The sequence below is a fragment of the Phascolarctos cinereus genome, unplaced genomic scaffold (genome assembly GCF_003287225.1).
Source record: "Phascolarctos cinereus isolate Bilbo 61053 unplaced genomic scaffold, phaCin_HiC Scaffold_5;HRSCAF=322, whole genome shotgun sequence".
NCBI lineage: Eukaryota > Metazoa > Chordata > Mammalia > Diprotodontia > Phascolarctidae > Phascolarctos > Phascolarctos cinereus.
In genome coordinates, this window is record NW_027555958.1 from 35,383,652 (window position 1) to 35,399,654 (window position 16,003).

Sequence of the window (16,003 nt, forward strand, 5' to 3'; positions counted from 1 at the left end):
TATATAAAGTCTTTAAGGTACAGAGAAGTATGCAGTATAGACAGAACACGATATAAGAACCAAGAAATCTGAATTTTATTCTTGGCTCTGTGACTAACTGGCTGCCTTACTGGGCTATATAGGATCATAGATAGAGCTGGAAGGGACCATCGATGTCCGGTTCAACTTCTCCTTTAGAGATGAGGAACTGAGTCTCAGACAGGAGAAGTGATTTTCCTAAGGTCACAAGGCAGGATCCAGGTCCTCTGCTTCCAAATCTAGTGTCTCCTCCTCTGTAAACACGGAAGAGGAGGAGGAGGAGGAGGGAGAGGAAGACAGTACTGCCAACTGGTTAGACCAGGCTTCTTCACTTTAAAAAAGGGAGATGGAGACAGCTCCGAGTGACTAATGAATCATGAACACAAGCTTGGACTTTGAAGGAATTTGGCCAATTCCTGCTACCTGAAATCAAGCCTTATCTGGCCTGCTAACGGAGCCACAGTTTCAGAGTTGGAATGGACCTCAAAGGTCATCCAGTCCAATCTTGTTCCTCCCTACAGACCAAACAAATGGACATCCAGCCTTTGCACAGAAATAGCCAATGAGGATATTTCCAACTAAACTCCTTTCCCAGATAGCCCAGCCCACTCCTGGGTAGCTCTAATTGTCAGAAAGTTTCTTCCTAGGATTGTAGATGTATAGCTGGAATCATCTTGTCCAATTTCCTCCTTTTATAGATGAAGAAACTGAAGACCAGAGAAAGGAAAAGAATTGCTCATGGTCATATAGGTTCTTAGATCCCTAGTTCAATTGCAATGACCCATGTCAATTGGGCTGACCCTTGTCAACTACACTGCCCTATGTCATATGGACCGACCCATGTCAACTGCACTGACCCCATGTCAACTGGACCGGCCCATGTCAATTGGACTGTACCATGCCAATGGCACTGTACCATGTCAACTGCACTGACTCCATGTCAATTGCACTGACCTTTGTCAACTACACTGACCTATGTCAAATGGACTGACTCATGTCAATTGCACTGTACCATGTCAATTGCACTATACCATGTCAATTACACTGACCCATGTCAATTGTACCAAACTATATCAATTGGACTACACTATGTCAATTACATTGTACCATGTCAACTGCACTGTACTGTATCAATTGTATTGTACCATGTCAATCATACTGTATCATGTCATTTGCAATGTACCTCTATATGGACTTCAAGCTTTTTGCATTTTACTAGACCCAAACCTCTCAGTGACTCAGTTTCCTCATCTGCAAAATAAGGATATTGGCCTGAGGTCCCTTAAATCTATGAGCCTGTGATCCTAAATTTGCCTCTTTGTAACTTCCGCCCGATTCTCTTTGTTCTCTGGGATCAAGAAGAACAAGCCAAACTCTTCTTCCGTAGGATAGTTTTCCAGTTGCTGGTTCCTCCCCACACCCAGCTATCCCTTCTCCATGCTGAACAACCCCGGCTCCTCCAGACAATCCTCCTATGCCATCTATCTAAGGCCCTTTGTCACACTGATCGCCTGCCTTCAAAGGCTCTCCAGCTCACCACCCTCCTTCGTAAAATGTGGATTGGTCACTGGGAATGATCTCAAAGCCCTTCTCTGCTTTGCCATGCTGAGATCTAGGAGCTGGTAACATTTCACTGATACCAGCAGGGACTGAAAGAGCGTCTTACATACACTGCTCCTTAGCACCACCCAGTGTCCGGCAGCCAAAGAATTTCCTGTTTAAAGTTCTTTTCCCTGGATGCTGCAGGATGATGCCTCACAGACTAAATGGCAAGAATTTCCCCGTAACATTCCACAGTGGGTGTGGATTCTAAATCCAGTTGGCTAATGTGGTGTAGTGGGGAAAGTATCGAACTTGGAGTTCAAATGTTGGCTTTGCTACTTCCTGGGTGACCGTGGGTTAAGCTCTTAACTTCTCTGGGACTCAGTTTCCTCCTCTGTAACAGGAGGCGGTTGGGGCTTGATGAGGTTCCTTGTGAAGCTCCTTCCAGTTGTAAAGCTTTGATCCTATAATCAAAAACTGTGCTTAGCCTAATTGACCCGGTCTCACTTCATGCAAACTCTGAAACCCATTTTGTGATCTGGAGATGTTCCTCATGATGGCCAGTAGGTGGCACTGTGCAGCAAGTTTAGGCAGGTCAATGGCTGTATCTTAAGAGATGGATTGAGTGGCGGATTAGAGTGAGAGTCAAGGACTCAGTTTCCTCACTTGTAAAGTGGGGTACCATCTTCCCTGCAACTACAAGTAAGGGAGATGAGTGAAAAAGAGGCTCAGAAAACCATCAGCACAGAGGGGGTAGGAGAAGAGGGGAACTGCTTATCTCATAAGCTGAGATCCCATCATTCCCCATGAAGGTGTGTATTGGGAGAACTTAGGTCAGTGGATATGACTGTGTCCTCATGAAAATCACTTCAACTCCCTGGACACAGTTTCCTTTTCCATAACCTTGGCTTCTTCCCCAGTGCCTACAAATGCGTCCCCTCCCCCTGTTAAATAAACGTCCATTTAGTGCCACCATCCTATATCTCTTCTTTTCATAATTCAGCTTCTGGAAAGAATGGTCTACCTTCGGTGGAGCTCTTCCCTCATCACCCCTTCCCTTTTCAATCCCTTGACACCATTCCACTGAAATTAGGTCCTACACCTGTCTCTTACCCACTAAATCCGATGGTCTACATGGTCTCTCCAGTTTTTGACACTGTCCCCACTCTGTCCCCACTGCTCTCTCCTGGTTCTCCTCTACCCTGTCAGACCGCTCCCCCTAAAGGACTCCTGATTCCAAGGCCAGAGCTCTATCCACTGTGCCATCTAGCTGCCCCTGAGTTCCACTTTAGACATGTTAAGTTTAAATGAGCAAGGAAAGCAACCAGAATCCCCAGCTATGGCATCAGTGGATTACGGGTTCTATTTTATTGTGAAAAGCAGTGTGTGGAAGTGGAGACTGAGGAAGATCTGGGTTCAAATCCAGCCCCTGACCTATACTACTGGCTATGTGACCCTGGGCAAGTCATTTCATTTCTAAGTGTCCCAGACAATCCTTTAAGACTGTAAGTTGATAAATGCTGACCTGCATTGCTAGAGGGAGTTCCTTATGCCAATGAAATTGCAGGCCCAGTGAAACACAAAAAATGTTGTAGTATCAGGAAGAGAAAAGAAGAACCACTGGAAACCAGTTAGTCAAGCCTCCTTGTTTTATGGAGGAGGGAACTGACTTACTCAGAATGGAGCTAAGTCCAGTCTCTGGGTCACCTGACTCTCAGGCCAGGGCTGGGTCGACCACACCCTGCTGAGAGGGGCGGGAGGACTCTCCCCTCTCTGGCTGCACTGCCCCTCCTAGTCCCCCTCTTTCCCCCTCACCATATTGGGCCCACCAAGTTCAGGTACAGCCTTCATAATCCCACCTGGTGCAATGGGAGCCCCACAAAGAGAGGCTCAGCCAAGACCAGAAAGGCAGAAGTAATGGAAGTGACGAGCAGTTAGTAGAATCCACAGCCATGACTCACCTGGGAAGATAGACTGCTGTCTATGATGGATATAGTGGGCAGCTTGAAATAAAAGAGGAGAGCAAATCACACAGACAAACAGCAAACACAGCCGGGAGAAAAATGTCAAGACAGATGGTCAGTGGCAGGTGCATGTATTAAGGGACCCACACTCGGTGGGGGCTCGGGTCAACTAGTTAACTGGGTTCTTATTCTCTGCCCGCTCCCCACAGGCTTCTTGGAGAAGCGGGCTAAGTGAGGAGGGGTGCACAGTCTAAGGTTAGAGCTGGTGGAGAAAGGGGGAGAAGGAGGTGTGTAGAAATGGGGACAGGCCCCAAAGCTCTCAGCGCCGAAGGGTCCTGCATTATTGCCTGTGTGGGAAGAGCAGAGGGCTTAGAGATAGGAGATACGTGTCTCAAACTGTGACCTTAGACCATCTGCCCCCTCCCCAACTCACCCAAATAAATGTATGAGAGACACAGGAACAGGCCACTTGTAAAAGCCTGCCCAATAAGCTCTGCGTCTCCCAGGTGACTCACTGGAAATAGGGTCTGGGGCCCTGCCCACCTCCTCACTACTCACTGGATCTCACATCACTCCCCATAATGCCTATTTCAAAGTATGGCTCTCCGGGCCTCTGTTTCCTCATGTCTAAAAGAGGGACTAACTGCCCTTCCTCCCCCAAGTGTAAAGGGAGGCTTTCCTGGGAAAAGCACCTTGGGAAAGTAAAAACTACCTGGAAAGCCGAGGTATGACTTTCACAGTCAATGATACCCTTAACCAAAGAATCAAGGCTCTGTTGTGCTGATTTGCAAAACAAACTGCTATTGAGGGTTTATTTGGGGGTCTACGCAATTTGTGGGGAGGGGGTTATAAGCAACTGAGCCTTCATTTAGGACTTTGTGTTACTCTCCCCTCACTGAGAGGACTGAACTCATCTCTCACACCAGACTACTTATGCATCCACTCACACTTCAATGAGGATGGTGAGTGATTAAGGCTTACTTATGGATTAGAGCAAACTCTCTGTACTGGGTCTGTACAAAGGGGATACAGCAGACATTCAGGAAGAGAGATCCAGAGAGCTGATTTCACACTAGAGAAAGCAATCGGATGTAAGAGCAGACTTGGGGTTGGGAAAACCTGTGCATCCATGCAGCCCCTCACCCCTACCCTGGGAGTCACTAAAGGCAGCCTGGAAGATCAGAAAGGTGGAGAGAGAGGCAGCATTGGGGTCCCAGAAAAGGAGGGAGAGGCAGTGTTGGAACCAGACGAGAGGAGGGGGCCACACAACCCAGGCCCCTCTGGACTGGCTCTAATCCACAACGGCCTCAACCTACCAAACCATCCCCGAGACTTAATACACCATCATCCTCAATGAAGGGGGTGAATGGGTCATTAGAAAAAGGCTGCAGCTGCTCAGAAACCGATGTGAAGAAGCGGAAGAGAGAAGCAGGCCTCCGTTCATGCTGAGATCATTCAACGTGATAGCAGCTCATGGAGATTTACACTTGCTCCCAATTTAAAGCACACAGATTTCATGCAGCATGAGCACAGCACTGAGAAATGAGCTCAGAGGGACGCAGCCCTCAGCTATTTCTAGACTTCTCCCTGCTCTCATCCTCCTCCTTCCCCACCCACCCCCCAAAACCCAGTCAGAGAGGCCGAGGCTGATGTTCTTTGTGCTCCAGAGAAGGCAGCCGACTCATCGCCCCTGTAGACAAGCTGAGGCCTTACTGACACCATGGCTAGGACAGCTCAGACCAGACGGGTCAAATTCATTTAGGGAAATGCACATGAGGTCTCCTCTATGGGTCAGATCACTCTCCTGCCTCACACTCCCTTCCACTGCCCCTCACCCATCAAGTAAGTCTACGCGAGACGCCGGAGCGGGCCATGAAGAAAGGCTGATGGGCTCTGACTCTCCTGGAATTTTAGACTCCTTCTAAACAGGGGCCTGCCCCACCTCATCACTCCTCACCCAATCTCGCCTCCCTTCCCTAACCCCTTTCTCAAAATGTGGCTCTAAGGTGAGTGCCTAACGTGTATAAAGTGCTTCGAGGCTGACAAAGTACTCAGCAGGCCTTACCTTGCTGGAGTGTCCTGATATCCCTGTGGAAGGGGCGTCGTGGGTGGCATTATCCCCACTTTACTGAGGTTCAGAGAGGTTAAGTGACTTGCCCATCATCCCACAGCTGGTAAGCGCCAAAGCCCAATCTCTCCTATTCCCCAAGGAAAGTGTGTTTTCCATAATACCACACTGTTTTCTAACATAAAAGTTGCTGTTATTTCATCCTTTTCAGTTGTGTCTGACTCTTTGTGACCCCATTTGGGCTTTTCGTGGCAAAGATCCTGGAGTGGTTTGTCCTATCCTTCTCCAGCTCATTTGACAGATGAGGAAACTGAGGCAAACAGGGTTACACAGCTAATAAGTGTTTAAGGTTGGATTTAAATTCAGGTCTTCCTGACTCTGGGCCCAGCAGTCTATTTTACTATAAAAGCATAATCTTAAAATTTAAAATGAATCACAATAAATTATATGTTAAGGATGTTTGAGGATTTTGCAATGCCCTTCATGGTAAATGGAGAAAAATTCTAGGACGCTACAAAACCAGGGTTGGGAATTCCTCTTCTGGCATATACATTTATTGGACTGGATTTCATTAGTTTAGAAAACAAAAGCTCAGTGGGGAAACTTTCTCAACTAATGCTGAATTGCAATCACTCTGCAGTTTCTAGTCCTGAGTTGCCCAGGGGCCTGTGAGGAGTCAAAGGCTGGACTCCTGACTCTGAAATCTGCTCTCATTACCCCCTGCCACACTGTTCTTCCTGGGTATAAATGGGGCTGGGGTCAGTCATGAGTTTTAGTCACTCTCCAAGCCTCCACTAGCCTCCTTCTACTCCATCACCAAATCTGCTCCATTCCTTAGCCCAACCGGCCAAGGAGGGCCACTCCTCCTGGCAGATGAGCTGGGTAACTGAATTTGGAGAGTTCAGGGAAACCTCATTCTCAACACTACTGGAGACACAATTAGACGCTAATGGGGCAGAGTCACCCTCCTTGCGTGAACCTGAGAATTGTTACTTCTCAAGAGGAAATACCTACCCTGCCCTGCATTCATTCTCCTGCCTTTGACTACTTATTCTGGGAGCCCAGGAGACAGTGATTAAATGACCATCCCTCAGCAGAATTCACCTCCCATGCATGGAGAGGGAGGTCTGCCTAGCTAAAGAAATATAGACAGAATTAAGTTCTAGCCAGTGAGGCCAGCTAGGAAGAGATCTGAAAATCCAGTACTGCATAACCCACTTGTTAAAAATGAAATCTGAGCTACAGACCAAGGCCGGACAGGGGCAGACCTTGACTAACAGCAGTTACCCTGAAGACCCAAGAAGAGAGAACAGAGAAAGCTCACTGGAGACACACGAAATCCAGATTCCGCCACCCAGACACAACCCGCCTAGGGCCAACAGAGCTCGCGAGCATCACACGCAGAGCAGTCACCTGGAAAATTAAACCTGCTGTCCCGCTGGGCCATCGGGGACGGGTTCGGGGGTGTCGTCGCGCTGGGGGGGTTGGAGGACTGGAAGGGCGCTGGGGAGGATGGCGTGGAGGAGGTGGTGGAGGATGGGTTACTGCTGGAGTCAAGGTGGTTCACGGCCGGAGGGTGCTCCTGCAAGAGAAGAGGGATTAGACATGGACGCCCCCACCACGTGAGAGACCCAACTGTGGCCTGCTTGGTCACCCACAGATCCCCCCATCTGGAAGAGGCTGTCTTGTCCACGGTGCCACAAAGCTGCCCAGATCTCTACACTCTCTCTACTTCTAGAACCTATGAGTGACTGAAGAGTGCCCACCTGGACTGTAGGGACTACACGTTCTGGGAGTCCAGATAAAGAGGTGGAATTATACGGGGTAGCTAGGTGGCCACCTAGCTGCCGCAGTGAACAGAACTCCAGCCCTGAAGTCATGAGGACCTGAGTTCAAATCTGATCTCAGATACTTGACACTTACTAGCTATGTAACCCTGGGCAAGTCACTTAACCCTGATTGCCTCACCAAAAAGCAAAAAACAACAACAGTGGGATTTGGACAAGCTCTGTGTGTGTGTGTGTGTGTGTGTGTGTGTGTGTGTGTGTGTGTGTGTGAGAATTGTTACTTCTCAAGAGGAAATACCTACCCTGCCCTGCATTCATTCTCCTGCCCTTGACTACTTATTCTGGGAGCCCACAAGATAGTGATTAAATGACCATCCCTCAGCAGAATCCATGGTTGTTGTTCTTGGTCTTTGAGTAGGGCTGAGATGGGATGAAAAATGCCCATGCAAAGGGTGGAGGGAGAAAGTGGAGGCAGGAAGCCATGGAAGAGGCTGCTGTGCGTGGTCATTTTGGGTACACCCTCCAGCTTCCATCAGCTGTCTTTGGCCCCTACTCAGCTGACTGAGCCTCAGCACACTGCGCCCGGAGCAGGCGATGTGGTCACTGCAGCCTTTCCTCCTCCATCTGTATGCACTGACACACAAGCACCGCTGGGGGGTGATGAGGAGACACCGCCAGGCTCAAGTAGCGGGGGAGCCGAGGGCCCACAAAGCCAGCGGGGTGGGATGACATCGCAGGATATTAAAAAAGACACACGTGCCACATCCAGGGTGCAGAGAAGAGCACCTGGCCAGAGACCAACCCCAGGGAAGAGGCCCCTAGTGCAAGGGTCATTTCTTGGACCATGCCAGAACTCATGTATTTGAAGGACATTCTCCACGTCAGCTGGCTTGCTAAGAACAGTGAAGCGCGGCTCTGGCCAACTGAATAACTTTGCTAATTTGGGTCAACTGCAAAGAAGACAAGCCTGAATTAGCAGAATTATAAACTTATGATGTTGTTACAGGGGTTAAAAAATCACGGCCCCAGGGCCAAATCCACACCGCTGTCTGCTTTTGTTGGCCCCTGAGGTGAGAAGATTTTTATATTTTACAGAACACTTATCAGTTTAAGACTTACAAAGCATTTCACTGACACTTCAGGGCGGCTGGATAATGCGGTAGATTGGCTTTGGAGTTAAGAAGACCTGAGTTCAAATCCCACCTCAGGCTCTTCCTAGCTGTGTAACCCTGGGCAAGTCACTTAACTTCTCTTTACTTGAGTTTCCTCTTTTGTAAAAGGGAGACAATAACAGCACCTACATCCCAGCGTTGTTGTGAGAATAAAATGAGCTAATGTTTGTAAAGGTCTCTGCAAACGTTAAAGCGCTATATAAATGCTAGTTATCATTGCTGTTGTTACAGTTACTATTTTTATTTTATGTTCTCATAACTATTATCAGTATTACATCCTCTCTTTAAAGTAGGTGCTATTATCAGTCTCATTTTACAGATGAGGAACTGAGGCTGAGCGGTTAAGTGACTTGTCTAGGGTCACGAAATAGCACCTAAAGCAGGATTTGAACTCAGGTCTGCCTGACTCCACATCTAGGGCTCTATTCCACCCTTCCTCTAAACTGTCCTGTGTGCGTTATCTCTCCCTTCTAGAATGTGAGCGCCTTCACAGCAGGGTTTAGAGCAATCTTGCACCCACAACACTTAGCAGCACAGTGCTCAGCCCATGGCGAGATCTCAATGAATGCTTTTTCAATCATCTGTTTATTCCGTCAAGGACCAGACGGGGGGATGTGGCCAGACAGAGACAGGCTGAATCGATGGCCTGTGAGGTCCCTTCTGTCTCTGAGACCTTGTGATTTAGATTTCCTCTAAATAATATATGTTCATGTGTATTTGATCACTTCTAGAGTTTCCAAACGCTTGAAAGATTCAAATGCTCTTTTACTGTATTCAGACAGTATGCTAAAATCAACCCCCATTCCTCACTGAACCACGGAAGTGACTGCGGCTTTTCAAAGGTCGTACAATGTTCTACCAAGCTGGGAATTCTGACTGTTGTCATTCAGTCCCTTTCAGTCATGTCTGACTCTTCGTGACCCCATCTGAGGTTTTCGTGGCAGAGATACTGGAGGGGTTTGGCATTTCCTTCTCCAGCCCATTTTTACAGATGAGAAAACTGAGGCAAACAGGGTTAAGTGACTTGTCCAGGGTCACACAACTAGTAAGTGTCTGAGGCCAGATTTGAACTCAGAGAGTTGAGTATCCCTGTCTCCAGACCTGGCATTCTATCCACCTAGCCACCTGCTGCTGCCCACTGGGGCCTACAAACGGTCAGCATACCCATCATCTGCAGACTGTCCTCGCTAGGTGCAAAGACACTTATCCCTCCGCGGACCGTCCACTAGGTAATAGGTTTTTTTGGGCCACAACACCTCTCAAGGTACAGTTACTAAGGCACGAAGGGGTTATGACGTGTGTTGGGGCAAAGCATAGCTAAACCCACAAAACTCCAAATCTTTGGTGTACTTAAGTCTAAGTGCGCACAGCAATGGCGGATACGGCTTAGCTCACTGAAGGTCTGATTAGACCTGCTTTAATGAGCAAGAATCATTCGTAATCTGGGCATTTTATGCAAATGTGGTTTCACCAAGTCATTTCAAAATGGCCCGGCCACTAGTATAAAACCAAGCTGCTCTGGACCACTCCTACTGGGACCCAGAATTCTAGTCTGGACGAGGGTGGGGGCTCGGGGGTATACGTCCATACGTGGTGTCTGGGCTGTAACTTCTCATGCTCTACACAATCAGGGCCACTCTCACTCACCTTCTTCGTCAGTGCTTTCGGGAGGGTTCCAAAATGGGGCTCCGTCGGTCTGTCCACTGGGTTGTTGATGTCTGAAGGCACAGATTCTGTCCTCCGTAGTTTAGATACTGGGGAGAAAAATCGGGGTGGGCCAGAGTCTCAGTGAAAAGACTTAACCTAGCCTGGCAAAGCGGACAAGCCAAAAGCCGAGATACTCACGCGGCAGGAATGAGATTCTACAAAGAGGGACTTCTTTCGTGCACTTGTTGTGACACTTAAGCCTGCAGGGGAAAGAGAGCCGCGGGTGGGTCAGGGCTCATCTGTTGGGGGTTTACTTTTAACTTTCTTTTTGTTCTAAACTTAAACAACAAATAACACAAGCATTTCCACATACATAAAACAGAAGGGAAAAAAAGATTGTACATGAAACTGTAAGTCTCCATTTGTACAATTTTTTTTCTTTTTGAATATGAGCTTATTTCAACATTGAACTTTCAAAGCTGTCCCAATTGTCCACAATTCTTTCTGCTCTTCCTTCTCTTCTGCTCAGTGCATTAAAAAAAATGCTTCAATGGCTTCTTTTCCTTCCTCCTCCTCTTCTCTTCCTTCTTTCTTCCTCCCTTCCTTTTTTCCTTCCTTCTATTCTTTCTCTCCTTCCCTTCCTTTCTTCCATTTTCACTCTTCTCTTCCTTCCTTCCTTTTCCCCTCTCTTCTTTCTTCCCTTCCTTATTTTTCCTCCCTTGTCTTCCTTCCTCCCTTCCTTATTTCTCCTTCTCTCTCTTCCTTCCTCCCTCTTTTTTTCTCTCCTTTCCTTTCCTTCTTTCTTCCTTTCTTTTTTCCTCTCTTCTTTTCCTTCCTGCTTTCCTTCTTCACTTTTTTGTCTCCCTCCCTTCCTTTCTTTCTTCCTCCCCTCTTTTTTCCTCCCTTCTTTTCCTTCCTTCTTTCTTCCTCCCTTTCTTCTTTCTACTTTCTTTCTCTTCCTTCCTTCCTCCCTCCCTCCTTTTCTTCCTCCCTCCCTCTTCCTCACTTGAAGATACAAAGAAGAAAAAAAATTCTAAGGGCTCTTTCAAAGCACCAGTCTTCCTGATTCTCTCCTGAGGGTCACATGGGGATGTCTGAAACACTTAGCAGGGTCATAGGCGGTCCTGCCAATGACTCAGCTAGGACTGGAGAGCAGTTTCTTAGGGTTTTTCTCCCATATGCATGGACCCCCAAATATCAATGTTCCCAAGGGGTGAGCCTCCTGTTTTCCTTTCCCTTATTCCTGTGCCTTCGTTAAAGGCTAGCCATCCCTTCCCTTCCCCACCCTCCCTGCCGCACTCTCTTAGACCCCACTTTTGTGCTCAATTAGAACTAATAAAACAGACAAATTAGAGGATGAGTGTACTGCAAAGGGATCCGAGGGGTTCCTTTAAACTGGACGAGAGGGGGTGCTAATGGGATAAATCAGAGACAGCCATACTACAGCAGGACCGAGTAGGTAAATGGGCCTCAAAGGTACCCAAGGACTTGTTAAGTATTTGAAACAGAGCCTAGGTGTGGTGAGGAGGAAAAGCTGATGGAAAAACATGAAGGGGAAATAACTGGGAGCCACCGACAATTAAGGATCGATTCAGAGGGCCCAAAGAATCTTGGAAAGTGTAATGGAAATCACAGAGAAAAAAATTAGAATTAAAGGAGACCTCAGACGCCAGCTGGCCCAAACCCCTCATTCTGCAGACAGGGAAACTGAGCCCAGAAAGGTTGAATGACTTGCCTAGGGTCACACAGGGAACAGACAGCAGAGGTAGGATTCTAAAGCAGGTCTTCTTATTCCAATTTTATTAACAGATAATTTTCAGGGACACATGGTTCTTAAGAATAATAGTTGTTAATTATTAGTTAGTAATAATAACCCTTAATAATAATAATAGTTATTAATAATAATACCTAACTTTTCTGGAATACTTATTATTGTTATCAGGGATGGGGCCTGGACCTATGATTTCACTAGTTTAAGGAACACCTGAGTAAGGAAATTTCTTCTACCAATGCAGGTCAGCGTCTTCTCTACAAATGATAAGTCTTAGAGTAGCCTGGAGATCTAAGAAGATAAGTGACTTGCCCAGGGTCATATAGCCTTTTCAGCAGTGGGGTTTGACCCTAGTCTTCCTGGCTTTCAGGCCAAATCTAGCTGCTATGTGGGGCAGCTAGATGGCGCCATAGTGTACAGAGTGATGGGCCTGGAGTTAGAAGATTCATCTTCCTGAGTTCAAATCCAGCCTCAGACGCTTACTAGCTGTGTGACCCTGGGCAAGTCACTTAGCCCTGTTTACCTCAGTTTCCTCATCTGTAAAATGAGCTGGTGAGGAAAATGGCAAACCACTCCACGAAAACTCTGCCAAGAAAGCCTCAAATGGGATCAGGAAGAGTCACACAGGACTGAAACAACTCAACAACCATAACAAATCTGCTATGCCACACCGCCTCTCATTATTATTACTTATGATATTGATGAGATAGTTCTTCAGAGGAAGAGGAAGGAGAGGGGAAAAATGAGAATAATATGAATAAGTCTTCCCCTCTGAGCCTCCGGCCCCCATCAACACACACCCTGGGGCCAATTCTGACCCCAGCTCCATCCAGTCCTCACCTGCAGTGTTTACACTTCACTCCAAATATCATGCTCTTCTGGCACACGTGACAGATTTGGGAGAGCCAGGACTTCGTTGAGAACCTGAACAGGATGAAATAACACATAGTTCCCCCGCCACGTGGTGAGGACCGAGCTAGGAAGCCCCTCCCTCCCCGCCAAACCCCAGGCAGGGAGACGAGGAGGAGCCCGGGGAGGGGGGACACCATGAACAATGAAAGACCCGAGGAGAGGAAGCTCCCAGGCTGTGTCCACAGAGCAAAGGCAAATCGGGGTGAAGCTGCAGTGGAGCCCTGATTCCTGGATAATTATTTGGCCCACAGATTCGAGAGCAGGAGTTGGAATCCCAGGAAGGTCTTCAGGACCAGAGAATCCAATTCTCTTCTTTTACAGAGGAGGGGACTGAGGGTCAGAGAGGAGACAGCTTGCTCAATAGAAAGGAGGTTTCCCATCCTCCAGTCCAGTGTTCTCTATCTCTGTTTCACCTGCCTGGGACCCAGGCTAGCAAACAAACAAACAAACAAACAAAAAATCCCTGCTGGGAATCTTGTCTGGTCTAACCTACACAGGGATTCAGAAGCCGAGAAGCTGGACAGAGGGAGACTGAGGCAACAGGATTTTCCCCATGGGGACTCACTAAGCACTCTGAGATCCCTCGTGAACTGCCCTCCTCCCCTCCATGTGACCAAGACCCTGCGGGAAGGAGGAGGCTTGGGTGACCACAGCCCACTTTTCTCAGAACATGCTCCGCTGTGGCTGGGCTTACCTGTGGGTCACCGAGAGGCCGATGTCTCTTCGTACCGTCTGTGGAGATCCATGGGAGAGATCTGATGGCAAAGAATGGGGTTTGGACAAGGTGAGGGGTGCCTTCCTCTCTTTGGGTGCATCCCATGCCAGAAACCAACCTAAGACCAGGAAGGGAGGTGGGAAGAAGAGAAAAACCGGCCATCCTCTCTTCTTTCTAGGAGGGTCTCCAGCTAAGCTTCCAGATTCCTCCTGATGACATCACATCGAAGCTGCTTCCAACTCCCCCTCCCCTCCCTTGTTCTCCTTTATTGGAGCTGCCATGACATCATGGTGTCTTGAGATACTGTGAACTCAATCACCATTGAAATTCCAGAAATCTTAACATGGAAAGTCTCAAAACCAAAAGGAATCACAGATCTCAAGTTAGGGTTGTATGTATGACACAGTCACATGTTTAGGATCATAGATTTAGACCTGAAAGAGACCTCAGAAGCCAACTCCCCCATTTTACAGATGAGGAAACTGAGGCCCAGAGAGGCAAAGCAACCAAGCTCACACAGGGAGTAAATGGCAGAACTGGAACCCGAATCCCAGGTTAAAGCTTCAAAGAAAGAGACAGAGCCGGAAGGGGCCATAGAGACACTCATTTTACAGATGAGAAAACTGAGGCCCAAAGGGTAGCGACTTGCCCAAGGTCAAACAGGTAGTAGGTGGCAAAGGTATGATATGAACCTAGGTGTTAAGTTCAAATCCAATCTCTTTATGCCTTAAGTGGGACAGGGCACGTCCCTCTAGCTAGCTAGTTCCAAACCACATTTCCAGCCATCCACTCCGGCCATTTTCTTGCCATCTGCCCCTACCACCTCCATGTATACCCTGTCTTTCCCCTCCCTTCTTCTGTGCTTGGATATTGTGATCAAATTAAGCCTGTCATTTCTTCTGGAAAGAGCAAGGTGATTCCTCCTGGGATCCACTCCCCAGTCCCATGACTTTCCAAAACAAGATATACTTTCCTGGCTACCACTCCCCCATATGTACTGTCTCCGATTAAAACGTAAACTCCTTAGGGTCAGGGAATGTCTTGCTTTTGTATTTTTATCTTCTATGGTTATCAGAGTGCCTGGCATATATAGGAATCCCTTAGTGATTTCACTAATGGCGATGAGATTTCACCATCACAAATTTAGAGCAGGATGGGTCCTTAGTGGCCAGAGTCCAACCTCCTCAATTTACAAATGGGGAAACTGAGATTCAGAGGTTAAGTGACTTGCCCAGGATCACACAGGTAGGAAGTGTCTAAGGCAGGATTCAAACTCAAGTCTTCCTCACTCTAAGGCCAGCACAGGGCTAATCTAGCCATCTCTAACTCCAAATCCAGGGCCCCTTCCTCCAAGCCAAGGTGCTTCCTCCCATGATTCCTTCCTGAGGATGCTTCCTGGGGAACGAGCAAGGGTGGGAAATGGCCACTTATTCTTAATCCAGTTTAGAAGGGATTTGGAGTTTGACCTGCTCAGAGAAGGGGAGCTCTCTCACCAAGCCTCGTAGACCAGCAAATACTATTCCTCATTGCGTATCAGCTCTGTAGTATAAGACTGGAGAAGCCCACAGCTGATTCAGGCATGAACCCCCAACACCAGTGGGAGGAAGGGGCGCCTACAAAGGGATGGTTTATCAGGGCACAGAGACGCCAGACAAGGCCAGACAGTGAAACAATCAGGTAGGGTTTGTTCAGCCCATCCAGGGCTTAGCACAGTGCTCAGTAAGTACACAGTTGGAGCTTAATAAATGCACAGTGTCTATCAGGGCTCAGAAATGCCAGACAAGGCCAGATAGTGAAAATCAGCTAAAGTTTGTTCAGCCCATCCAGGCCTTAGCACAGTGCTCAGTAAGTACACAGTTGGAGCTTAATAAATGCGCACTGTCTATCAGGGCTCAGAAATGCCAGACAAGGCCAGATAGTGAAAGAATCATTTAGGATTTGTTCATCTCAACCAAGTCTTAGCACAGTCACTGGTACTCAGCAGGGGCTTAATAAATGTTTACTGTCTGTCCTGTAAAGTCTGACTCAAAAGTATCACTACAGAAATTCCCTGGTACCTTCTCATCTCCTTTACTGAGGATAAAGAAATGCACAGCAAAAGCTATATCATTGGCCCTTTTGGTGGGGGGGGCAGGAAAAGGGACAGACACAGATCTATAATTGCATGGGTATTAAGAATTCTAAATTAGGAAATCAGGCCAGATCAGCCCCAGCTGACAGGAGTCAGCACTTGGCCTCAGAGCCTGGGAACGCAGAGAGTTTAAGAGACTTGCCCAGGGCCACATAGCCAGGATAAGTTTTAGCTGTAGGACTCGAACCCAGGTCTTCTTGACTCCAGCCTTTGCCATAACACTGCCTTTCCTGCTTACATTCCTGGAAATCGCCCAAAGCAAGCAGCATCCCTGAG

The 16,003-nt window shown here is 47.7% G+C and overlaps 1 protein-coding gene across 1 annotated transcript in view; it reads right to left on the bottom strand.

The window, feature by feature from the left end:
- Positions 1-16,003, bottom strand: part of KSR1 (kinase suppressor of ras 1) — a 218,096-nt gene that overhangs the window by 32,258 nt on the left and 169,835 nt on the right. The window contains 5 exon segments of the mRNA XM_020963178.2: positions 7,006-7,174; positions 10,199-10,305; positions 10,397-10,458; positions 12,810-12,893; positions 13,576-13,636. Of these exon segments, the coding sequence (XP_020818837.2) occupies positions 7,006-7,174; positions 10,199-10,305; positions 10,397-10,458; positions 12,810-12,893; positions 13,576-13,636 (483 nt within the window).